General features: G+C 46.0%; 1 protein-coding gene across 2 annotated transcripts in view; it reads left to right on the top strand.

The window, feature by feature from the left end:
• Positions 1 to 25,970, top strand: part of Ctnnbl1 (catenin beta like 1) — a 145,953-nt gene that overhangs the window by 80,288 nt on the left and 39,695 nt on the right. Inside the window, exons 9-11 of one of the 2 annotated variants that reach the window (XM_050151068.1) lie at positions 25 to 83; positions 1,466 to 1,614; positions 11,839 to 12,020. In XM_050151068.1, coding sequence (XP_050007025.1) covers positions 25 to 83; positions 1,466 to 1,614; positions 11,839 to 12,020 — 390 coding nt within the window. Of the gene's footprint in view, positions 1 to 24; positions 84 to 1,465; positions 1,615 to 11,552; positions 12,021 to 25,970 lie in introns of both variants that reach the window. The other variant, XM_050151069.1, reaches the window with a different exon arrangement.

Raw genomic sequence — 25,970 nt, 5'->3', positions numbered from 1 at the left:
TCTTCTCTATTTTCCTTCTTTTAGAAAACAGGGAGCTGCTGGGGGAGCTGGACGGGATCGATGTGCTTCTGCAGCAGTTATCCGTGAGTAATCTTTCTGCTTCCTGGGAGCCAGGAAGGGCCATGGACCGCTGTGAGTGGGTGGAGCTGGGCACATGGGAAGGAACAGCCACGTGGCACACCAAGGCAGGCTGGAGGTCACACTGGTGGCACAAGGTTTGCCTCCTTTTCTTAGTCACTGGTTCTTTCTGACCAAGTGTCACCATGAACCTGGTACAGCCTTTCCTGACTGTTCACCCAAAGGCAGCGAGCTGTCCTCTGTGTCTCTGGGCCAGTAGGAGGCAGTTATGTTCATCTGGCTTGCTCCCAACATTCTCCTCCTTCCCCTTTGGTTCTCCGCTAAAGGAGTCTGCTCATTTAGGCTCCAGGTGAGCTCAGGGAGAGCCGCTTCCAGCACAGTGGGCTTGAGGTCATGGGGACAGTAGAGATGGTTGTGGCACTGCAGGCAGGAGTGAGAATCGGAAACTGCCATTTGCTCGATGAAAGAAATGTAAATCTAGTTGAAATGTTATCCTGCTGGCATTCTGGAAATGCCGTCAAGATTTCTCCTAACAAACCTCATCTGTGTTATTCCAAAACAGCACTGAAAATAGATCATTTGGATACAGGCTGGAGAGTGTTGAGTGTCTGGGCTGGCAGTTTGCATACAGCTTCCCTGCGGTGCCAGCCCAGAGTGACTTGGACCCCCCTCCTAAAAATAGAGCTTTGTAGTGTGAAGCTGTTTCTAGTCCCCACAAGGCGCTCGGGCCCTATCCTGTGCGATCACTGATGGTAGATGTACGGGACCACCTGCCCAGCTCAGAGGCTCTCCCAGCCTTTGCTCAGCGCTAGCATGCAGAACTGCCCAGATCCTCCCACTCCCAGGATTTTGAGCCCCTACTCCAGAATGAGGGGGTTCAGCAGAAGCACCTCTTCACATGAGATGGGATTGGCTCCTCTGTGTTGTGGACACATTAGAAGGAAAGGAGAGCTGGTGGGTTAGACTCTGCAGGAGCAAGGATGTGGGGTTCTCTGCCAGAAATGGTTTTGGACCTGAACTATGGTTTCAGAGGTGTCCCCTGTCTCTGTTTCACTGTGTGTACCCTTTATAGACTTGTCCATTTCTGTCATATTTCACAGTGGAAGAGGGTTGAGGGGTGCTGTTTTGTTTTGTTGATCTGCCTCCTTGAAGTCACTCATGGACCCATTGCTCAGCTAGTGTTATGTGAACTGGTATATATGTATTTAGTGCCCACAGATCAGAAAACTTGATTTCGCTAAACTGGGACCTGGCAAGAGCTTCATTGTAGAGTTAGTTCTGTTTCCTTGGTGGGCTTTTCACAATAGACAGACTTTAGAAATTGTGGGATGGTGACTGATGAAGTGGCATTTGTTGATGGCTCCTTTCTGCTCTTGTTGTTTGGCAGGTGTTTAAAAGGCATAACCCCAGCACAGCGGAGGAGCAGGAGATGATGGAGAACCTGTTTGATGCGCTCTGCTCCTGCCTGATGCTCAGCTCCAATCGCGAGCGCTTCTTGAAGGGCGAGGGCCTTCAGCTCATGAACCTCATGCTCAGGTTTGCTTCCAGACCCTCTTGTCAGTGTGCCTCTGCTCCTCACTGGTGCCTGTCTGTTTGCCCCACGCTGCTAGCCTGGATTAGGATGTGTAGCTGTGGTCCTTTAGTCCTTGAGTTTCCCATTCATCCCGAATGATGTTCATTTGGGTATGTCTTCTAAATGTGTCTGATTTGTTCTAAAATGAGGGTGGTGGGTAAGGATGTGTATTATTTGTTTTCTGGGGTCAGTTGGTAATATGGCCGCTGCCTGGAAGGGTCATGTCTTTCTTCCTTCTCTTGTTTTGTTGGTTTTGGGGAAAGTTAAGCATTACTTTCTAAACCAGTGATTCTCAAGCTTCCTAATGCTGCGACACTTTAATACAGTTAGTTCTTAATGTTGTAGTAACCCCAACCATAAAATTATTATTATATATTTATATATATATATATATTTTTTTTTTTTTTGGTTTTTTGAGACAGGGTTTCTCTGTGGCTTTGGAGCCTGTCCTGGAACTAGCTCTGTAGACCAGCCTGGTCTCAAACTCACAGAGATCCGCCTGCCTCTGCCTCCCTAGTGCTGTGATTAAAGGTGTGCACCACTATCGCCCGGCTTCATAAAATTATTTTTGATGCTACTTCATAACTATTAATTTTGCTACTGTTAGGAATCATAAGCATCTAATATGCAAAGTATCTATATGTGACCCCTTTGGCGGTCGTGACCCGCAGGTCGAGAACTACTGTTCTGATCTTAGGTTTGTTCATCTCTAAACTTAGCTCAATTTTCTCTATATCCTCCATAGACCTCTCTATCTATATTTCTGCTGATGACAGCAAAATATTTATTTTTACTCATTCAGTAATAAATTGTGTGTGTGCTGTAAGCTCAAGCACAGGGAGTGTGAACATGTGAAGGGTGTTAGAACTTCGGGTTAGTGCTTTCTTCAATGCATCTTTTATTCTGCTCTGTTCCTTTAAAGGTAACACTGCTCCACGGGATCTTAAAGTTGGAAACAAAAGGGGAAGTGCTTTTTTTCAATAACTTTTATTGAGAAATGTGATAGGAGAATGTTTGATCCTGAGAAGGAAACTAGAGTTTCTGAGGAGGTAACGAGAGTGGAGTATCACTTAGGGACAGCTTTTGAAACTGAGAGATACTGGGCAGCCGTCTGATTCTCCTGGAAGCACAGGACAGAGCCAGGGTCGGTCATCTTGAAACCTCTATCTACTCATGTGCCGTGGCAGCTCTGAACAAAGATATGTCGGTGAAAATTTGACATATATTTATCAAGTGTAATTTAAACTGTAGACATTCAGTCTGTGTTCTGCCAGTTAAGTGTCAGAAGCTAAGATGCCCACTCTGTCCCTGTCTTTGGGTGGATATTGTCTTCTAGGTTTTGTTGTTTTATTTTTTATTGTTATTTTGGTGGGTGTTTTTGTTTGTTTGTTTTGACATTTTAATCCTATCACACCCTAATGTTCATATTGTTTTTTTTTTTTAACTTAACATGGTATTTGTCATTCTGTGACTTAATCTTCATGAGAATGCAGTAACTACTTGAGGAGCACAGGCGACATACTTAAAGCATTCTTCTGTGGCTGACACTAAGGTCATTTCTATTGTTTCATTATCATGACTAACTCCACAACAACCAGTTTTGTGTTTTTAATGATTTGGGGTTTATCAGTATCTGTATCTCTAAAATCCCCTTTCTGTAAAAGGCTCATGGAGGGCTAAGGTATATCTGTCATCCAATGTATCCTAGACCTTGGACTGACTGAAAATCTTCTTTTGAGAAATTGGCTTTTAAAAGCAAATTGTTTTTTTAAAGTGCGGAGAGAGTTACAGGAATTACTCAGCAGCCCGTACTGTTGAGTTGATTCCGGCTTTCCTTTCCTGAGATTGTCGCCTGTCCTCTATTGACATGGCCACTGTCTCTGAAGCAACGGCATGCCAAGCATTTAGCTTTCCGGGTGTTGTAAGCTAAAGCTCCACTCTACAGGGATTTTCCCCTAAGCTTCTTACAGGTTTGAACTGCCAGTGTCCGTGGATGGTTGAGTGCAGACCCGAAGTGGTGAATTCCTGCAGCATATGGCCCCGCAATGTGTAGCAGTGGGGAGCTGAATAAATAACAAGAAACATGGATTATTCAGAGAGGAATGCTGAGGTTCTGGGAGGCCAATTAAAGAGCTCCAGAGCCCGCTCCTCTCGGATCCACCTCTGTTCCCAGTGCTGAAGTTGCTGTGGTTCCATCTGTGGAATTAATTAGCAGCATCCACAGACTCAGCATCCCCTCTGGCTCTTGTCCATGCTCTTTTGTTTCTCCTTGTTTTCCTCCTTCAGACTTCCAAATGGAAAGTTTGCTGGGAAGAAAAATTTTCCCAATTTGTCCTCTGTCTAGAGAAACTCCATTCAAAACTAGAGTACCAGAACACTAGAAGGGCAGGAATCTTTCTGTGGTTCCATTGCCCCTGGATATGAATTTTCACTTTATTCCATCAGTCTCTAGATTCCTCGGAGAGGCCGACTTGCACAGAAGGTAGCCTATGGGGTAGGTGGGAGGTTGGGCTTTGGAGTTGAGGTGATATGGACTTGGGACACAGGCCTCTTGTCTACAAGCTCTGGGTATTTGTTGAGTTGCTTTAAATTTTCTGCCTCTAACCTTTATTTTCTTACTTATTTTTATGAAAATTAGGGGAAATAGTGCTAAATTGTCAAGGATTTTGCGGGAACCAAATTTTATAAAGTTGGGCCATTCTAGAGCTGCTGACACATTGATAAGGTGCTATGTTAACTGTATGTAAGTGCTATGCCTACATGGTAAGGTGCTATGTTAACTGTATGTAAGTGCTAGGCCTACATGGTAAGGTGGTATGTTAACTGTATGTAAGTGCTAGGCCTATATGGTAAGGTGCTATGTTAACTGTATGTAAGTGCTAGGCCTATATGGTAAGGTGCTATGTTAACTGTATGTAAGTGCTAGGCCTATATGGCAAGCAAGACAAGATTCCTGCCTTTAAGAAATTAGAGGCATCTAGGTGGTGGTGGCAGCATGCACCTTTAATCCCAAAACTCAGGAGGCAGAGGCAGAGTTTGAGGCCAGCCACGTCTACAGAGTGAGTTCCAGGACAGCCAGGGTTATACAGAGAAATCCTATCTTGAAAAACAGAACAAAACAAGGAAGGAAGGAAGGAAGAAAAGAAAGAGGCTAGTGAGAAAGACAGACACTGAGTAATTAATATAACCCAGTGTGATAACTATTAAAAGGAACAGTTTTTCACATATATACTTAGGAAAGTTTTTAATTTCTGACTATAGATAAGCAAGGATCACCAGCAAGGTACACACACACAAACATGCTTTTGCATACACATATGTACACTTGTGCACACACACACTCACTCTTCCTCTTACCAAGACTATTTGAGATGCTATAACATTTCATTATTTCCTTGCTAATACCCTTGGTGTTTATGATTGAATCTCACAGTGCAGCCTTCTTCTGCCCATGTCACTCAGCCTGATCTTCTGCCCTCTTCATTTCTGGATGTGGAACCCTTGGTTCTCTGTGCCAGATACCACTGAATATCCAGCATGTTTATCTGAGTCTCCAACTGAACAGTAGGCTTTTTTTTTTTTTTTTTTCCCTTTTTGAAACTGTGTAGCCCTGGCAAGTCTGGAACTCACAGAGATCTACCTTTCTCTGCCTCCCAAGTTCTGAGATTTAAGGCATGCGCTAGCTTGGGCTGTGAGCTTCTGAGAGCAGGGATTCACTCTTCTCCTGTACAACAATAGATATACATTGACTTTCAACTCATCTTCTCTGTGTGAGCCAGAAAATCTGTCCAGAGAATCTGTGGATGTTCTTACTGTTTAACGCCACTGATGCAGAATTTCTAACAGACCCCACAGACAGACCTCAGAGAGGAGAGGAACTTGTTTAAAGACCACGGAGTGCATGTTCTGCCTCTTCCCAGAAGTGGTGTTTAGCCCAGGTCTTCCCTGCCCCCTTTTAGAAGATGTAGAGCACAGAATGGCCTGTAGGGTGTTTGTGATACTGATCCTCAGGGTTCAGAAGACCAAGATGCAAGGCAGCTCCAGTCTCCGCCTGTGCCTCTAAAGCCAGCACAGGTTCTGGCTTTGACCGCTGTGGGCCTTGAGCCTCAGCTGGTCCTCCTTCATCTCTTGAGTCCTCCTGGGCTGTAGATTGGGTGTCATTTCCTGCTTTCGTTCTGCTCCAAGTGCAAGGCAGCCTTCAACAGATATTGATGGGACTGGGCTCTCGCTCCACCCACTTTTCACCTCTCAGGCCTTTGTCTTCTTCCCCTTACTACCCGGGGCCATTTGAGTGGTCAGGTGTCTTTCCTTCACTCCTGTGCTGTCTGGGTGTCATAGTACTTGACAGATGGGGGACGGGGGGCAGCTATTTTTGTGTGTTTTTGCGCTTCTCTCACTGCCAAAGAACAAATGAAGACATTTTGGAAAAGAAGAAAAGATTGTTGCGGTCATATTTGAGAGTGAGTCCCATGCTGTGATAGAAGCAGCAGGCAACCGTCCTATCCTAAAGGAGCCACAAGGAAAGAAAGAGAAAGCAGATTTCCTATGTGGTCCCATAGCTGTTAGCAGAGCACAAAAATGGGGTAGGGCAAAATGTGCAGAGGCTCTGGGCAGTACCCAGTATGACACCAACAGGAAGGGAGAAGTGGCTCTAATACAGAGGTGTGCCGTGCCTGGCCTCCATCTTGGTCTAAGAATTGAGAGCACTGGCAGAAGATGTAAGATGGATAGCCTTTGGTGGTCAGAGAGGGTGTGGGGGTAGCCTTTGATGGTCAGAGAGGGTGTGGGGGTAGCCTTTGGTGGTCAGAGAGGGTGTGGGGGTAGCCTTTGGTGGTCAGAGAGGGTGTGGGGGTAGCCTTGGGTAAGCAGAGGTGTGGGTGGTCTTTGGTGAGCAGAGAAGGTGTGGAGTGGCCAGGAGAAGAATTGTGGTAGGAATGTGAGCCGAGTATTATTTTACATAGTGAAAAAAAAAAAAAATTCAGAGCTGGGTGTGGTGGCAAATGCCTTTAATCCCAGCACTTGAGAGGCAGAGACCCTGAGTTTGAGGCCAGCCTGGTTTATAGAGTGAGTTCTAGAATAGCCAGGGCTACACAGAGAAACACTGTCTCAAAATACTTTTTAAAAAGGGAGGGAGAGATAAGATTCAGAGGAGTTGCAGCTTATTGTACTGTTACGAATGTGATGGAATCAGGGGCCAGTATGTAGAATTATATACTGTTTGGAATTGTGGCAGAACAAGAAGGTGGTGCTCTAGCTGCCCCAGATGCCCTGGATGAGATGGATCTGCTCTTTCCTCCTTCGTCCCCACAGATGTCTTTCTCTAGTGAGATGGCTGCTACAAATAGAAGAATCCAATAGATCTGAGTTAATTTTAGCCTGTGCTCCAAACCGTCTTCAGGCACTACCAGCAGGCACTCTTTTCCAGTGTGTCCTTGTATGAGTTCGGTGCTCTTTAAGAACTGCAAAGCCGGTGGGACAGGAAGAATTACATTGTCAGTTTCCTTGAAAATGTTGACATGAGGCTTATTACTTCTGTTGTAAGCCCTGTTCCAGTTAGAAAGAGAGGAGACCACCGTGCTCCCCAGAGATGTGTTCAGTGCAGCCTGGGTTGTGTAGCAGAAACACAGTGAGCCCATGGTGGTTATTAACTGTAAAGGCAGAAGGAGGAGCAGAGCGACACAGTCATCCAGGAGTCGCTGTTCTTGTTCGGTTGCTTTGGCTCTGAGATTTTTCAGTAAGGTTTTCCTTACTCAAGAATGTGACAGAGAGGGTGATGTCACCATCTGCAGGGTGGAGCTCAGTGGGCCCACTGACCAAGGCTCGTGGCCAGGTAGGAGGGCAGAGCGGATAGCCTGGACCCTGGTGTTTCCTCCCTGCTCTGGTCTCTGCTCTCTTTTTGCTTTGTTCTTAAAGAACATGTGAAGGTCTGGACCACTTTGCATTTTAATCCTCGTCCTTCACTATGTTTCAGGAACTGGAGTCTTCTCCAGCCTCCAGTCTCTCAGGGTCAGGCAGAAGAGAACACTCACAGGCCTGGAGGGCAGCTGTGCAGTTGTGGGGCTGAAAATAGTCCATGTTCTGAGCTGTGTATACATACAGTGGACTTGTTTGTGTGTCGTGTCGTCCCCGCCTCCCAGCCAAATATCGGTGTTCTGTCTTAGATGGAGCCCAGTAGTTTGCACCTGTTCTCTGGGAACCAGGCAAGTGTTTCACAGGAACAAAGCAATCTATCCCCCAGCCCTGGAGGCCGGACTGCACCACTTCATAAACAGAGAGTGCCGTGGGAGAAGCAGATGAGCTGCCGGAAGTGGTGGCGGACCTGTCTGAGCCCTTCTGTCTGACTTGATAGCTCTTCCTCAGTCTGGGGTAAATTGCGCATAGTTAAGGTGTCTATTTGATGAGCATTGCTATGTGTAGACCCACCCTTCACACCCTTGCCACCACCATAATGACAACTGCCTTCTTTATCACACTCAAGTGATTCCTGTGTGCCCTTGCACTCCATAAATCCTCTTCTCTGACTCATTGTTTCTAGGTAACGATCGATTTGCTTTCTGGCCATTATATATTAGATTTCATTTTATGGAACGCAGTTTAAATGGGGCAATGCAGCTGTGCTTTCGGTGGGGAGTGGCGGTGCAGCTGACCAATTTCACCTAATATGCTTTTTCTTTTTTGAGATTTGTCCTTGCTGTATATCAATAGTTCCTCTCTTTTTCACCACCAAGTAGTATTTTATCACACGAATAGAGCAGTTTGTTGACCCACATACTGATGTCCATTTGTATCTAGTTTTTAGCCCTTAGGAATGAGCCAAATGAACATTCATGTGCAAGGCTTCGGGCAGACATATTTCCCACTGTTCTTGGGTCAATACTTGGAAGTTGAGCGGACCAAACTCCTCAGAAGCCACAAGCTGAGCTTTGTCTATGCATGCTTGACTAGGTGTCTGGCACCTGTTAGGTGTTTCATAAATATTTGAGTAAAGAAAAAATGAGCAAAGGAAATCATTCGGAATCTGTGTTCACTATAGAAGTGTTTGGGTATGATATAAAGAGTGAGCTAATTAAAACTATAACAGGAGACACACATGAGCAGATAGGAGCAGACGACCCAGCCATTGACCATAGGCACCCAGATTGTGGGCGCTGGTGTTCACATTGGGCTTGGCATGATCGACAACCCAATGAACCCAGACAAGACTAAGATAAACTACTTGTCCTCCAGTAGAATAAATATTTCAAATAAAGTCAACCCAAGAAAGTCAGGCCAAACAGCTATTGATTGCTAAAAGCCTGAACTTGAGCCCAATGAATATTCCAAAGTTCACCTCAATGCAGCTTGCCTAAATGGTGATCAATACGCAATTACTGCCCCCTTTAAACATGTCCTACGCTGCCTACCCAAAGAAGGGCTTTGCTTTTAAAGTCTTTTGTTTCATGAATTTGCTTAGGCAGGGAAAAAAGAGGGGCTTGGCTCAACCAGGCTCCTTTGCTTTTAGTATTTCAGGCAATCCTATGTTGTTTGTGAAATGGTTTCAATGTGTGCTCAACAGAAGCTGAAGGTGCCCTGGTCTGCAGTCGTCATTCATTTCAGGATGTCTTTCCCTGAATGGCTAAACAATGCACATTTGGTAGCTCAGTTTCCTAATTTCTGCCTGCATGATTATCTGCCCTAGCCATAACCTCTGTAAATTCCAGCTTGTAAAGCAGGGTGCAAAAGTCTAACGGCAGTGAGAACAAGTATATTATTTGTGTAGCCTGCTAGAATTTCATCCGAAGACAGAAAGTCCTTCCCAGTGGATTTCAAACCTTGTTTGCCTCCTCCTGATGTTCAAAATTTCATATTTCTAAAATAGGCCCCTTTCAGCCCCCTGCCGCAGTCATTTATGCTAGTGCCATTGTCTCTGAACTGTCCTCCCTGCCCACAAGGTCTGCCACTCCAGACCCTTCATCTCTGTGCTCCTGGGCTAATGTCCACCCTCACAGTAGCTGTCAGTGGAGCTGGGGTTCCCTAGCAGCACAGCAGGGGCCTGGTGTGGCCACATTGGTGCATGCTGTCATCTTCATTCCCACCTTGTATTCCCCAGCCCTGACACCGGTGCCACCGCTCACCCCCTGTTGACAGGCACCCCCTGCCATTTGCTACCCCACTGGTTTCTCACAGATGAGCTGCTGCCTCCCTCCTACCATCTTGAACATGATTCCTAGTGCTTGGGGCCTTTAAGTTATTTTTACTGTCCTTTCCTCGAATTTGTTAAAAACAAGAAACCTCTGGCTTCCAGTAGCAATGTCTGAACAGGCCTGAGTTCGCGGTGGGCTGCTGACTGTCTGACTGCCCGCTCCTCTGTGGTAAGGAGAAGAGTGGTGGCATTGTCGGCCGCGCACCCTGGTTTTTCTTGTTGCTTTTCTCTGAACACTTTCATGTCCCCTGGCTTCCTACAGGTAAGAATGTAATCTGCAGGGCACAGTGACATCTTTCATCTTTGACAGGAAAGGTGTCCAGAGGGTCTTGTAGAGGACCTAACACAGGGACACTTTCCTGGTGGTGTCACGTTCATTTGGTCTCCCCAAGTGGTTGCCACTTTTTGGAGCAGAAGCCATGTCTTAGTGTCTACCTCAGTGCTGAGTAGGTGCTCAGGAAACACTGTGCATTTGTGTGGTTGATTGGCCATCTCTGCCCAGTTAGGAAACAAGTGAAACCATGTAATATTGTAGGAAAGTACTCTCCTGTTACTTTTAGATCTTAAAGGTCTCCAGGGGCCTGTATACTGATGTACGTACTGAAGGTCTGGTTACCAGTCCGCAGCACTGATGGGAGTTGTTAGGGTAGCTATCAAAGAAGAAAGATGCCAGAACATTACCAGTAAGCCACAGTCTCATGGCTACATAGATTCATAGAAATATGTTGATTTAAGATGTAAGAGCTAGCTAGGAATATGCCTGAGCCTTTGGCCAAGCAGTGTTATTAATATAGTTTCTATGTGATTATTCGAGTCTGGCCAACTGGAAAACGAAAGTACAGTCTCTGTCTCCAATGGGTATATGAAATGATGTGCCCACTATGGAGATCACATGTAATAGCATTTGCCTAAACAGCTGGGGAACCTGCATGAGACCGAACTAGGTTTTTTAAATGTGGGTGACAGTTATGTGGCCTGATTCTGCTGGGGAAGGGGTAGATTGCAATGGAACCAGGACTTATCCTGGGTACATGAACTGGCTCTTTGGATTCCATTCCCTATGGTGGAATACCTTGCTCAGCCTCGATATGGGGGGAGGGACTTGGTCCTGCCTCAACTTGGCAAACCAGACTTTGTTGGACTCCCCAAGGAAGGCCTTACCTCCTCTGAGGAGTGGATGGAGGTGGGGGGGGGCGAAGAAGGGGAGAGAGAGGGGAACTGGGATTAAAATGTAAAATGAAAAAAAATTTAAATAAAAAAATGTCTGGAGTAGGCAAGTCTATAGAGACAACATAGATCTGTGACTGTTTGGAGCTCAGGAGCCAGGGAAGGGAGACGAGGAACAGTCAGAGGGTTGGTGGTTTTCTTACAGGGTGGTAGAATGCCCTGAGGTTGGTTGTGGGATGCTTACATTTGTGAGGACACTAAAACCATTGCATTGTATACTTTAGGTGGGCACATTAACTGGTGTGGAATATATCTAGTAAAGCTGTGGGAAAAGACTTCTGAAAGTCCTCACTTTGATCTGCTTCTCCAGTCTTCTGATGCCTTTCCCACGGAATTGTCATGATACTTCATGTAGAAATTTGAACATTATCCTGTGTCACCATAAGATTTTATTCTTTAGCTGCCATAATGGTGCATACTTTTAATCACAGCACTTGGGAGGTAGAAGCTCAAGCCCAGCCTGGTCTACATAGAGAGTTCCAGAATAACCAGGTCTGCACANGATGCCCTTCGATGCCAACAAGCTGTACTGCAGTGAAGTGCTGGCCATCCTGCTCCAGGACAATGATGAAAACAGGGAGCTGCTGGGGGAGCTGGACGGGATCGATGTGCTTCTGCAGCAGTTATCCGTGTTTAAAAGGCATAACCCCAGCACAGCGGAGGAGCAGGAGATGATGGAGAACCTGTTTGATGCGCTCTGCTCCTGCCTGATGCTCAGCTCCAATCGCGAGCGCTTCTTGAAGGGCGAGGGCCTTCAGCTCATGAACCTCATACTCAGGGAGAAGAAGATCTCCCGGAGCAGTGCTCTGAAGGTACTGGACCATGCCATGATTGGGCCCGAGGGCACAGACAACTGCCACAAGTTTGTTGACATTCTTGGCTTGCGGACCATCTTTCCACTCTTTATGAAGTCTCCCCGGAAGATCAAGAAAGTGGGAACCACAGAGAAGGAACATGAAGGTAGGGTTGACTGCCAGGGCCTCTGGGAAAGGCGGGTGAGTCTGTTCCCTTCATGGCAAAGCAGCCCAGAGCCCAGGGATGGGCCCTGTCTGTGTTTGTTTGAGTCCTGGAGGTTCCACTCTCTCTGGCCTGTCTGAGTGTGTGAGGAGGTTTTGTGTTCTTCGCTGTAATTTGTGGTGAGGTGTCTCTCTGATGGAAGACCCTTTAGGAAAGAGTAATGAGGTGGCAACACATGTCACCTCCGGAGTGGTGCTTTCGTGTATTTCTGTATTAAAGTATGATTCAGCCAACATCAGGAATTGCTGGAATAAACTATTTACAGCCCAGGTTCCCCATTTTATGTTTCTCCTCCTTGATGGAGCCTCCTCCTAGCAGAATGCCGCTGTGAATTGTGAGGCTGTAACAGAGTAGTTACCGCCAGGCCAGTGTCCTCCTGGTATTGTGGTGGCCGCTGCACCCTTCCCCCAGTAAACAGCTGCAGTGCAGTCTGGAAGGCCTCGATTTATGGGCATTGACAGCTCCGCTGGACGCCAGCAGACACTCGCTCTGAGAATTTACATGGTCGGATGGCTATTTTAAAGTGCAGGAGGGGCAGAGAGACAGGAAGCAGTGTGAAAGATGGGAGCCTGAGCTGTTATGAGAACTCGGTGGGTCTTGTCCAGAGAAACATACATACGTCCCATGGTTTGGGTGACTTCCTTCAGTGACCGCTAGAGCTGGCCTAGGCACCTGCGTATCTATTGTGTCCCTCACCCTCCTGTCTGTGTCTCAGATTGACTGGTTTTGTCTCCCCAAACTTGGAGTAGTTGAAGGGAAGGTGATATGACCTGTCTTCAGAGATCACCCTAGTGATCAGATCAGCTCTCCAGAGGCAGTGGAGAGCCGAGGGGCAGCAACTTGGAGACCTCATCAAGGTTCCGGTCAGATATTGACCAAGCTAGCTGTAAACGAGTTAACCCTGCTGCCAGCCCTTTTTCTATCCCTGGTGGAACTCAGCTGAAAGAGGCCCTGGGAGAAGAAATGAGGGCCTCTGGAAATCTAGATAGTTCTGTAGCACTCGCTGTTCACTGCCCTGCCAGATTCTGATTGTGCTGTTACTTGCATTTTCATTTAGGCCTCACAGCTGGTGAAGATGGTGCTATCCTTGTTTATTCTCATGAGAAAATCAGCTCACACAGGGACCAGTGTGAGAGTTTTTGTGTGTTTATGTGCATATATGTGTGTGCAGCTGTGTGTGCATGCATGCAGAGGTCAGAGAACAACTTGATGTGTTCCTCAACAGCTTTCCACAAGTCTCTTGTTGCTCTGGGACTCAGTTATTTGGCCAAGTCGGTGTGGCCAGTGGGCCCCCAGGAGCCTCCTTTCTCTGTCACTCCAGTACAAGTACCACCCTGACTAACGTTTTGCATGGGTTCTGGGGATCAGACTCAGGTCTTCATGCTTGCAAGGCAAACACTTCACCAACCGAGCCACCTCTTCCCGCCCCCACCCAGATCCCTGGTCTAAAAAGTTAGGGGTTGAGACTAGTGAACTAAAAGCTGTGATGTCTGTACCTTCAGCTTCTGAGGACCAGATTGTACTTGTCAACACTGCTTCATAAGCCGGCCACCTTCTCACACTGGTGTGGCCAATGTGCTGGCTTCTACTGAGAGACCTGACACTGGGCTTTGAGCATGTGTGGAGAGAAGGTGAAGGCAAACAACCCTGAGCCAGCTCTTGCTCATGTGCAGGGTTCTAAGAAGAGAAAGAAGTTACAGATTCAGTGAGCAGCCTTTTTCCTGCTGAAAAAAATGTGCCCAGTGGCATGCCGGTGACAGTACATTGCCTTTAGAGTGCCCGCGTTAGGAACTCGATAACATGATATTAGTGGGGAAATGGCTTGGGAAGACAGCTCCTAGAAGGCATGGTGGGCTGTAATGGCTGGCATCCCACACACAGTGGCACCCAGAAGTAGAAGGGAGACCAAGGAGAAAGCACTGCTCTGTGTCTTCTGCCACCCGCCTGCTGCTTTGTCCTGGCAAACTGTCCCCTAAACTTTGAATGGTAGGGAGAGGGTACATCATGCCAGGTTTCTTTGCCCTGCCTTGTCCCCTGGGTAAGTCCTGTGCTCTCGTTACTGTCCATGCCTGTCTGATACAAGAGCACCAGGTGTATGTGCTGTGCTCTGGTATAGACTCTTGCCATTAGGAATGTTTGTGACTAGGGCCTTCTCAGGCTTCCCCGTGCCCCTTCCTCTGCCGCAGTACTTCACTCTCATCGATGTCCTGGCTGCCAGTTCGTCGTCCTTTCCATCCTTAGTCGGAAGAATAGGCACCCCAGCACTCAGCTCCTCCTACCTACTGGATCTCGGTTCTAGGTCTTGGTCCCCTAACACTTAACTTAAAGAATCAGTGGGCTTGTCGTGTCTGGGTCCCACTGTCTAGCCTGGTGCTCTTTGTATAATAAGCGCACAATGTTTGGTGCCTGCTTACATTAGCAACTACCTTGGAAGACTTCCCTGAGTTCAGGCATAGGCTTGAGCTCTCCCCAGAGCTGTGCGAAGCAGAAGTCATACAGCTGGCTGAAGTTCGCGTTGATGGTTGTCAGTGACACATGCCTGGGATAGGGGCCTTCCATCCAGCTTCTTCTGCAGTGGAAATAGGGGCTTTGCTAGGCACGTTGGATTTTGTCACACTGGCCTGAGATGGTGGTAGAGGCCTCCCTCTGTAGCTGTTCTCTCAAGGGCCCTGTGTGCACAGAACTTCGTCATAGGTAAGGCTCACCCAGGACCAGCTTCTTGCTGCGATTAGATTCCTAAGTAAGCATCGTGGTCAGGGAGTTAGTTCCCCAGTCTGGATGCTACCTGGGCCTCCCCTTTTCTTTCTTAGCAAGCTTTGGGCTTGTCACACATTCTGGGGTCATCTCAGCCCTGTCACCTCAGGACCTGTTTAGAGCAACTGCAGTGACAGTTTAGCCTGGTGTGTTACAGGTGCCTTACTGCTAATCTTATGTGATCCTTGGCGCATTCCTAAATTCTCTCTCTTAGCCCCAGTTGCCCTGTCTATAAAATGATGAGTCTAGAATCTCCCTCTGGTTGCTCATAAGGACCAAGTGAAATGACACACATCCTGAAACTGCCATTCTGATGGGCTTTTACGTCTGTGGGCTGGTCCCACCAACTGTGGATTGAGAATGTGAGTAGCAAGAATTGTCAGTACTAAGCACGTGCAGACTTTTTAGGGTGTGGTTGTTGTTCCTCAAGCAATATAGTGTAACACTGTCCTACACAGCATTTATATTGCAGTAGGTATTGGTTGATTGGTTGGTTGGTTGGTTGGTTGGTTGGTTGGTTAGTTGGTTGATTTGAGACAAGCACCTTTGACTGACTTAAAATTGCTATGTAGATCAGGCTAGCCTTGAACTCTTCTTCTTCCTCAGTGTGTGTACCATCATGCCTGGCTTGATGATTTAAAGAATATGGGGGGTTGTTCCTGAATTATATGCATATATTGTGCCATTTTATTTAAGGACTCATCACCTGCAAATTTTGGTATCTTTGGCAGCCTGTGCCTAATCTCCTCAAGATACTGAGGGCTGGCTTTATATTCCTGTCATAGACCCTACAGTTGAATAGTTAGCTTTGAAAAGTGTTAGCTCTGTCCCACAGCAAAATTGCCCGCAATTTTGGCCACCACAGAATGCATCCTTTCTAAAAGTCAAGGGGAGAGCGTGAGAATGGGAGGGCTGTGTGATTGATAAGCATGCATGCATGTTTGGGTTTATGCAGGTGCATGTGGAGGCCAGAGGTCAATGTCTCCATTGCTCTCCACCTAAATTTTTGAGATAGGTCTTTCACTGGACCAGGAGTTTGCCTATTCAGCAAGATTTCCTGGCTCCAGGGATCCACTTGTCTCTGCCTCCCCATCACTGGGATTACAGGGAAGCTCCACACGCTTGGCTTTTTACATGAGTGTTGGGGATTCAAACTCAAATCTGATCCTTGTGCATGGCAAGCACTTTACCAAATGAGCCATCTCCTGGCCCCTAGGAAAGCTCCTTCTTGATGGAGAGATCGTGCTGCAAAGTGGTGTCCAACCAGCTATGGCCCCTCAGGCAACAGGAGGGGGTGAGAAAGGAGAACCTTCTAGACTGCCAAGACTCCAGAGAGGAGGGGAAAACAAAACTGCCCTTATAACCTCAAATTGCTGGTAATTGAGTTTCTCTTTCATGAGTCAGGGTGGAGAAGGAAAAGAATTATTGTAATTGAAATCCATTCAGGTTTGCATAATAAAACCTTCAGAAATAGATCTGGGGAGGCACTTAGTGTTGGGGGGATGGGTCAGAAAGACTCACTTGCCCTTGAGTGCAGTAATATGACTAGCTGCCTCCTTGGAATTATAAAGAATTGCACAGTGTGTATTATCTCCTTGGTATTAACTACTCCAGCATAGACAGGGAAGAGAAAAGAGCTGGGATCCAGAAATGGCATCTGACCTTTACTTCCCGGCTCTCTTTTAAATTCTTATTAAAATAGGCCCAATTTTCCTTGTATTGCCTCATTAGGTAGGTGAGTTATTGAGTTTGTAGCCGTTCTAGTTAATTGCGCTGTTTTAACATGGTTCCCCTGGAGGCTGTTAAGAGCTTTGAGGGGGTGAGCTCCCAAGCAGTGTAGGTGTGCAGCACGCTTGCTGGGCATGTGCGTGCATTTCCACCTTATCCACAGTGACAGTGCTTGATAGCAGGTCAGCAGCTTGAGGAAGACTTTCTGGTGTCAGGGAAGGGTTTTAAGAGATTTCAATCGACTCCACATTTCAGGAATCATGTTGATGCCTGAGGCCTCTTAGACTTCTAAGAAAACAAAAGAGCAGGCCAGGCTTCCACGACACTCATCAGATCATGCCAGGGTCAGAAGAGAAAGGGCATGGCTTCTCCTCAGTCAGACAAGAGGGGACTTTGGCCAGCCCAGGGAAAAGGAAGCATCATTAAAGACTCCTGGAACAGCAAGATGACATGCATCCTTTGGTACCAACTTTGGATGGAATTAATGCTGTGGTTAAAATGGGGGAGACACTGAGGCCATGGCAGGTCCTGTGTGCACAGGAAAGATGGTAGAATGCCAGTCTTGCAGCATCTGCTCTTCCTGGGTTCCCTCCCACACTCCCTGCTTCTGCCTTCCCCTCAGCCTTCCTGCTCACTTTGATCAGAGGCACCAGTCCCTCTCAACACTGGCCTGCGTGTTCCCTTGCCCTCCATTTGTCCTTGGCTCCCAGATCTTCACCTCTTCAGTCTCCCAAGCCCAGGTTGGTGCAGCTAATCACCTAAAGATACTCCCACATTCATCAGGCCTCCTCTTCCCTGGCTCAACTCCCCTGTACTTGCAGTCCAAGTAGCCTCACACCCTACCTGCCACCACCACAGAAGCCACCCCACCCTTACCTCTACAATTCCCCATGTGCAATTAATCCTAAACTGTAAATTCTACCTCATAAAGTCCCCACTGAACCCTCTCCCCCATTATACCATCTTTGCCCCATCACCTCCCTGAGCTTTTCTGCAGCCCTAAATACCTGCTCCTTGAGCCCAGTTCTTGATTCCTCCCAGAGTTTCAACAGCTGTAAATGAACCAGTTCATGCCCAGCTTTTAGCAAATTTCTAGTTTTAGGAAAGGGGAAAATGGGCATGGGGGTAATGACGATTTGTGCAGGTATCAGTCACAGAATTCATCAGCAATTACAAAGACCCACCAGACAAGAGAATTTCATTATTAAAGGTGACAGAGCAAGGGCCTTAGAGAAGAGGACACTTGTTGTGGAAGGGAGACAGTGGCAAGGGCAAGGACTCCAGTCATCCCTCACAGTTGTAGCATCTACAGGAAGGCTTCTACACATCTGATTGATTTTGAGCCTTCCAATAGTCCCTCTGGGTTATTTCCCATTCTAAAGGATAGAGACTTTGAGCCTCAGTGAAATTATGAGCAGAGCATACAATGGGTGGGTAACTGAATGAGAACTCAGACCCCCTCCACTTCTAATCACAAACCTCATTTCCCAGGGTCATTGCTATTAGTCTTTGCTCCCATGAGCATCAAGAGCTTGCACGTTTGTTTTGCTGGGATAGTTACAAGAGTTCTTAATCAGAAAACCTTGACTTGTTATAACATTGATGCTTTGGCAAGTTATCATGGCAGTGGGACTCTTATTTAGCTCTTTTCATTTTGAATGTGAACTCTTTTCCCACAGGTTTATATGTTGAAAGCTTGGGCCCTGACTGGTGGCTTTGGAAATGTGAGGATGTGGGGCTTGACTGGAGAGGTCCCTGGAGCTCAGTACTCTGTGGGGTGAAGTTGGTTCCTGTTTCTCTCCTTCTGGCTCTTTCTACTTTGCTGCTGCCGTGAGGTGAGCAGCCTTGCTCCACCACACCCTTCACCCACATGTACTTCCTCAGCTTAGTCCTGGAAGTGATGGAGCCCACCAGTGTGGACCAAAATCTGCCACTGTGAAGCAAAATACATACTTCTTTCCTTAAATTGTTGGCCGCAGGTATTTCTTCACAGCCGTGAAAATGTAATGTTACCCTCTCAGATCGCACAGGTTGTGAAGGCTGGGCGGCAGTGACTTGGTGAAAGTGTTGTTAGGCATTTCTAGCGTCTGTCACAGTTCATGGTGCATGACAGGTGTTCAGTAGGTATTGGGCGAGTCAATAATGAACTTATGTAGTATCCACATGGTGTTTGCGGCTGCCGTCAAGTCTGGCAGTACCTCAAAGCATCATTGAATCTGTATTTCTTACCATGTGGTCTGGCTGGTGTTTCTGCTGAAGAAGCTGCTCAGTAATATTCCATGCAAACTTGTTCCTTAATCTCTAAGAACGAGTGCATTCCTCACCCTCCTGAGTTACTGGAAGGGCTGAGTTGACTTCCGCAGTGTGTGCGTCTTATTAGGAAATGCTATTTTGTGATGTGTCAGTACATAACTCTGACCCCAGGCATCATACTTTGTAAGTGTGCTAGAGCAGAGCTGCTTTAAATTTTTATGCAATCCCGGATACGTGAAATTGGTACATGGGCATAGAAAGTCAACATTAGAGGCTGGAGAGATGGCATGGTGGCTAAGAACACTTGCCACTGTTGGGGAGGACCAGAGTTTGGTTCCCAGTGCCCCCTTCACATACCTCACAACTGCCTGTAACTCGGGCTCCAAAGTAGCTGACACCTCCACAGGGACTGCTTGCCCATGCACATACATACACACACAAACACACACATACACCCTTCACAGGGACTACATGCTTATGCACATACACACTCACTCACACTCCCTTCACAAGGACTGCATGCCCATGCACATGCATACACACACAAACACACACACCCTTCACAGGGTCTACATGTCTATGCACATACACACACACACAAACACACGCCTTCCACAGGGACTGCATGCCCATGCACACACTCATATAACTGTCAGTATTTACTGATAATAAATCATAAAGTTATTTTAAAACAATTCTTTGTATACATATAATTTTATCATTTATTAAATATGAAAACAAATTTGTATATTACAAAATGGATGCACATCTTGTCTGAATATTTGATGTTGAGCACCTTCAACATTTTTCACAATTTAGGTTTTATAATCACCGGTGCTGAAAATACCAGTTCACATAAACACACAGTACAGAAGAATGTTTAGGGCCATTTCAGAAATTCTTGGGAATTCTCTCTTAATCCCAAGCCAAAATTCACTTAATGACTTTTTATGAAGCCCAAGTCAGCAATTCAAACAGCAGTTTTTAATATCAAACATCCTAACACAATGCAGTCAAAAGATACGCTAAATCAATACTTAGATGCTAAGGAATAGCAGTAGGAAAATATTGACGGTCTTTGTTTTCCATAATTAAACCATTATGTTTCCATACGAGCAGAAAGCTTTATGTGTGCAGTAAAAATACTGGCTCCTAACACACAGTAGTCTCAGACCTGCACCCAGCGTTCTCTGGGATGAGGACATGCTCAGTGCAAAGTGCTCACTTGTATGTTCATATCCGAGGCTGCTGTGAACACACACAGTACCACCTGGGCAAGTCTTGCCAGAAACACCTTGGACTCATTCCTTATTTGATTTTGATTTTGACTTGTTGGCCATCCAGAAACATACATACTCAGTATGCTTTTGGTCTCATTAGTAGTGGTGCTGGTATGAGGATGGCTTGTCTTTTATGTTCTGCTACTATCTATCTTGGTAGTTTAAGAAGTATGTACTTGACATACGTTTTGGTTTCTTGAACCTGCCAGTCTCATAGCTGGGCAGTATGTGTGCCAGTTGTGTGAGAGACATCAGACAAAACCCTTCCCAGAGAGGATTTACCAGGAAGCCCCCGGTCCCACCTTTCCATGTAACCCGTGCCAAAGCTTGCAAACTCAATTCATGTTCTCCTCAAGCTTAAAAATCACAAGTTAGTTATTTATAATAGAATGATGGAGGAAAGTGATGACACTAAGCCTTGTCCTGATGGGCCCTTCGTGCTGAACAAGGATAAAATGCTGTGCTGTTTTTTGTTTGGTTTGAAAACCTTGTAATGGAACACTTTCTGGATCTGTTCCCTTTCCCTCCCTCAGTTGTTTGTCTTCCGCCCATACTTGGATGCCAGCCGGAGGGATGCTGAAACAAGCCACCTGCATGTGTGGTTGTCTTGGGGCATGTGTGTTGGAGTGCAGTTATCTGACTTGCTAACTGGCTCACATCCTTCAGGTTTTCCACACAGGACTCTTGTTTTCCCCTAGAAGACTGGAGAGAGGGTGCGCTCGCCATCCTGGAGGCAGTGCTCGCTTTTGAGGAGGGGAGGAAATGAGCTATCTGCTAATGGACACAGGCCTACACCGCTTTAGCACTTAGACATTTCTCTCTTCGCTTTGCCATGACTCTTTGAGTTTGTTGGTTGCCAAGCACCTTTTAGCAAGTAAGTGCCAGGTGCAGAATTGAGCTGAGGTCATCTTCAAACTCTCTCCCAGAAGCCCGGGCTGCAGGGTCCCCTGTAGGTTGTCGGGAAGCAGCCCAGAGCTGAAGAGGAGGATTTCTTTTACAGGCAGGCTGACCCGCGTCAGACCCAGCTCTATCCACAGGCTGCCCAGCGGTCTTGGGCAAGTTATTCCTTTTGTTTGAACTTGAATCCCACTTCAGTAAAGCAGGACTAGTAAAATCTTCCCCCAGGCTGTACAAAGTAATGATTGTGAGTGTCCTGTATTCAGTCCCCAATGGTTGGGCTATAGTTCCAGTGTTAGCTCCCTTCAGAGGTAGTCATCCCTCCCTCTTTCTTCCAGGGTTTGTGCTTATATAGGGGCTACAAATGTCTGCTTTTGTGGACACAGAGCCCAGCTTTGAACCAATCTGTCTAAAGGCTGGATCATAGCCCCAAGATAGATTACCAAGGCTTCACATGCTCTTTCATTAGGCAAACCATTAGGCCTTCTTTGTGCCAGGCTAGTGGTTTAGAGGGAAGGTGAACAAACCCACAGCCCAGCTATCAAGACACCTTTTATGTTACAAGGTAAAAACAGGAGATGAATGTGTTCACAGCCCACTGAGAAAACAGACAGGAAGTCTGCATTTCTATGCTAAGGTAAGAGGCAGAAGGGTGTTTGAGGCCCTGTGGACACAGAGGGGAGGGAGGTCTCCCCATCTCACCTGAGTGTGAGAGAACAGGCAGAACAGCCTTCCTGGGAAGTGTGGCTCCTGAGTCTCACTCTGTCAGGGGAAAGCACATACAGAAAAGACAGAAGGGACGAATGACAGCTAGCCTTTAACGTGGCTGCCACCAGCTTCTTGTAGAGCCCTGTATGCCCCACCTCCCTGTGCCCGCTGCAGTATGCCCCAAGGCCATGCTGGCCCAGTCTTGGTGGAGTAGCGGCCTGTAGAGACGGAGATTAGAGCATTATTCAGAAGCCACATCTGTGGGACCTGAGCTCATCAGGGACAGGGCCCAGGACTTTCCTGGCGCAAGAAAGTGTTCATAAGAGCTAGTTCTTGTTGCTGTTATGGTAGTAATTTTATTATTTCATACCAAAAAGGACCTCCCAAATTTTCATAGGTCACAAGTATAGCAATAATTTCCATTATCTTGGCCATTTAAGCTAATTTTTCGCAAATTCAATGTTGAATCCAGAGGGGAGGGTAGAGAACAGTTCTTTTTCCTATGTTCTCTTTGCAGTTTTCATTCTGCCCAGTAGCAGCTTAGCTCTTTTGTGGCATTAGGAGAATCTCATTCTGGAATAGAATTTCTTCTGGTACATTTGTAGTGTTGTCAATAGGAATATGATAGTGTTTGTTCATGATCTTGCTTAAATTTTATAGAAATGGTTTGGTATATAATTATATCCTTCATAGAAATCAAACAAATACCAGCATCAACTGGAAAATAGCCAGGCCATTTTAGGTTAACTTGTATAGTATTTTAAGTGGTCCCAAAGTAAAGAACTAGCAGGAACTAAACCGTTATTACCTGTGAACTATGGTTTATTGAATTTAGCACATACTCTCTGTCGGGATGCCGTTCCTGACGTCACCATTTGAGGGCTGCTTGTGGTCTTAGTACTATAATATGCATTCCTCTTGGCCATGGTCTTACTACCCACACTTGACAGGTGAGAACACAGTATGGGACACTCACATGGCCTGTTAGAAACTGAACCTAGCATTCTCCTGTGGTTTCAAAACTATTTCACCAGTTTTTGTTTGGCCCTGGTTTTTTTGTTTGTTTTGTTTCAGACAATATATTTTGATCATATTCCTTCCCCTCCCCCGTTCCTTCTAGCGCCTCTTCATCTCCCTACCCACCAACTTCATGTTTTCTCTCTCTTCTCTACTTCTCTCTGTGTGTCTTTCTTAGAGAGAGAGAGAAACAGCAAAAAAAAAAAAAAGAAAAGTTAAAGAAAACAAAATATAACAGAAGTATGCATGCACACCCCGTGGAGTCTGTTTTGACCAACTGTTCCTGGACATGGGTCCTGTCCTAGAGTGTAGTTGATATACTCAGTGATACTCTATTAGAGAAAATGGATTTTTCCTTTCCTAGCAATTGCAAATAGTTTCTTGGTTAGGGGTAGGGATTTTTATTCGACAGAACTGATACACATAAGAACTCACAGAGACTGTGGTGGCCCTGCTTCTGATCATAAATGAGGGCTCCTCGCCTACAGAGAGCTTGATTTAAACTGTGTGGTATCCTTTCCTGCTCTGCCTCTTTCTCTGTGGTCCTGCATAGTCTCCATCTCTCAGTGCTGACCCTTTCAGCCTACCTCACTTTGTCTGCCTTTTGGCTCAGATGTATCTGCTTACCATATCTTCTTCTCTACATGGGGCTTTCCAGAGCTGATGCTCAGTGCTTTTCAGCCTTTAGTCTTCACTCCTGGGCGTGCTCACTGTAACCTTACTCTGTCCCTCTCTTGACTCCTCCTGATTAATGGCATCAACTTAGAGCTTTCAACCCTAATTGGTTGGTATCACTAGAAGAGCTTTGACAAAATGCTTGGGTCTGGGTCTCATCTCCACAAATTCTGAGGCTTGAGCCTTGGACCATCAGTATTTCTTAGAAGATTTCAATTATGTCTGTGTCTTTGTGTGTTCAGATTTGTGGGTAGGTCCTGTGCCTGTGCACATGCTCAGAGGCCAGAAAAAGGTATGGGATGCCCTCCATCATGTTCCTCGTGTTCCTTTGAAGCAGGGTCTCTCCTTGAACATGGCTTGTTACATGGATGTTAGCATCTGAACTCTGACCCTGATAGTTGGGAAGCAAGCACTCTTAACCACTGAGCCATCTCTCCAGCCCCAAGCATCAGTATTTTTAAAACTCATGATCCTAGTGTTCAGTTAGTGTTGAGGACACTGGCCAGAGCACCCAGCCGTGTTGGCATCCTTTTCACATCCCTCTCTGCCCAGGGGAGCCGCCTGACATGTCAGGTGCTTTTTAAAAGAACCCTTTCCATTTCTGAATACAAAAATTTTTGGAGAAAAGGTTAAAATCATCCCCAAACCTCCACCCAAAGTTAGTTACAGTTAATGGATAGAATCCACTCAGACATACATATTGGGGTGGGGGTCATGTGTGTGTGTAATTTTGCAGAGATGAGAATCTGCTTGGCATTCTGTTTTGTAACTACTGCTCTGTTACTGTAAAGCTCCACTCTTTTTAGAAGGCAAGAAAAGAATTCAGGTTGAGTGGCATCTTTGGAGGTGGTTTAGTTTGGAGGGGAGCAAGGTGGCTCTGCCGTATCTCCTGGAAGTATAGGAACTACAAAGTCAGGGAATGAGCTGGAGACCTAAGGCCAGTGCGCCCACGTTCATTTGCTTAGAGCATGAAATGGAAAGGTGCCGTTCTGCTGGCTTCTTATAATGTGTAAATATTTGAGCGTGTTGGACATATTGGTACCTAACAGAAGATGTGATGTGAAAGGGAAGCACAGAAAATAAACTTGTATACATCTCACTGCTCATAAAGAATACCCTTGCAGGTGTGAGGTGTTTGTTAGTGTCCTTCCTCCTAGACTCGTGTAAAATCAGATGGGGTTTTTATGTGCACCAGCCTGCAGGTTACTAGGGAAATGCTCAGTGTGTTTAATCATGTTGCAGTCTTGTTTGTTTTTTTTATAGTAGGAAAATGTCTTTGGCTGGCTTCTGGTGCCAGATTGATTTTGCTTGTGGGTGTCCAGATGCTGATGAGCTGTAATTAGCATAAGAAGGAGACTGGAAAGATGTTGAACATTCTTTCTTGGTAGCCAAACAGTGAATTCCCAAACAGAGGTTATCCTCAGGTATCAGACACACCTGAGGCAGCATTTTGCTCCTAGTGTGGCTCTGCGCACTGGGATGGGTTTGGAGACTCCTGGACCCAGTAAAGGCTGATTTTCTGCAGTTCAGTGCTTCTTCTTGAGGAGTCAGTTAAATCCCAGAGTGGCCCAGAGAGGGGCCCTGGCCACTAGGTTCAGGAGACTGGGGTATGTTTCTGCCCTGACTCTTCTGTTTAGCTTGTGACTTGGACAAGTCATTTGCTCTCCCAGAACCTCGCTTTTCACTGTTTAAAGATGGAGACAGCAGTACTTCCCAGCATAAGAGACTACTTAAGATAATATGTAGGACAGTGATGGCTACAGCATGCAGCTGGTGGGTATTGTTCGTAGTGCTTGCTCTACTTCTGTATTCTTTACACTTTTTTGTAACACTTTTTCTTTGTCCTTGATTCCAAAGTAGAAAGAGAATAATTGTTAGCTTGTTCCTTATTTGCTGCAAGGTACCATAAAATAAATTAAGTGTATGATTTTGATGATCACTAAAAGCATGCTTACAACTTCCTTAAATGTATTGATTAGTAATAAATCATGTTGCAGTAAGTATGCCTGCTGGCTGGCTAACTTTGGGAATGACAGTGTTCTAGCTGGTTAGCAGGCTGACTGGCCCGAGGTATCAGCCATGCTGACAGTGGATGGTAACTCGGGTTTATTGAGTATTGCTGTATTACAGTATATGCAAGATGCTGTACCTACCACCAGCTTTGCATGGTTAGTTGGCTTTATTATTGAGAAAAGAGCCCTCCAAAAGTTAAGCATTTCCTCATTTGTGCACACAGTTTAAATTAACAGCAAGAACCTGAACGCACAGCTCTTAACACTGTGTTCAGTCCTCTCAAGGAACTACCTCAAGACCAGAAAGTTAAATGACTTTTAATCACCAAGGCAACAGTGCAGTAACCAGCTGTTTCTGGACATGGCAGAGGGAGACTGAATGATAGTGGCAGGGCAGGAAAACACTACCACGTTTTTGGTATTGGACAATGTGGGATGTAAAATGTTTTTATAACTTCATTTTAAATTTTAAAATAATGAACCATGTTCTGATAAGGTTCTTTCTGTATATGTCATATTAATTTGGGTAGAACCTTTCTAAGTTCTACACTTGGCAGGGGTCTCAGCAG

This window comes from Alexandromys fortis, unplaced genomic scaffold, assembly GCF_014885135.2.
Source record: "Alexandromys fortis isolate MF-2015 unplaced genomic scaffold, M_Fortis_MF-2015_v1.1 scaffold_27, whole genome shotgun sequence".
Taxonomy (NCBI): Eukaryota; Metazoa; Chordata; class Mammalia; order Rodentia; family Cricetidae; genus Alexandromys; species Alexandromys fortis.
Note: the sequence above shows the minus strand (reverse complement) of the source record. Positions and strands in the feature narration are given on the sequence as shown.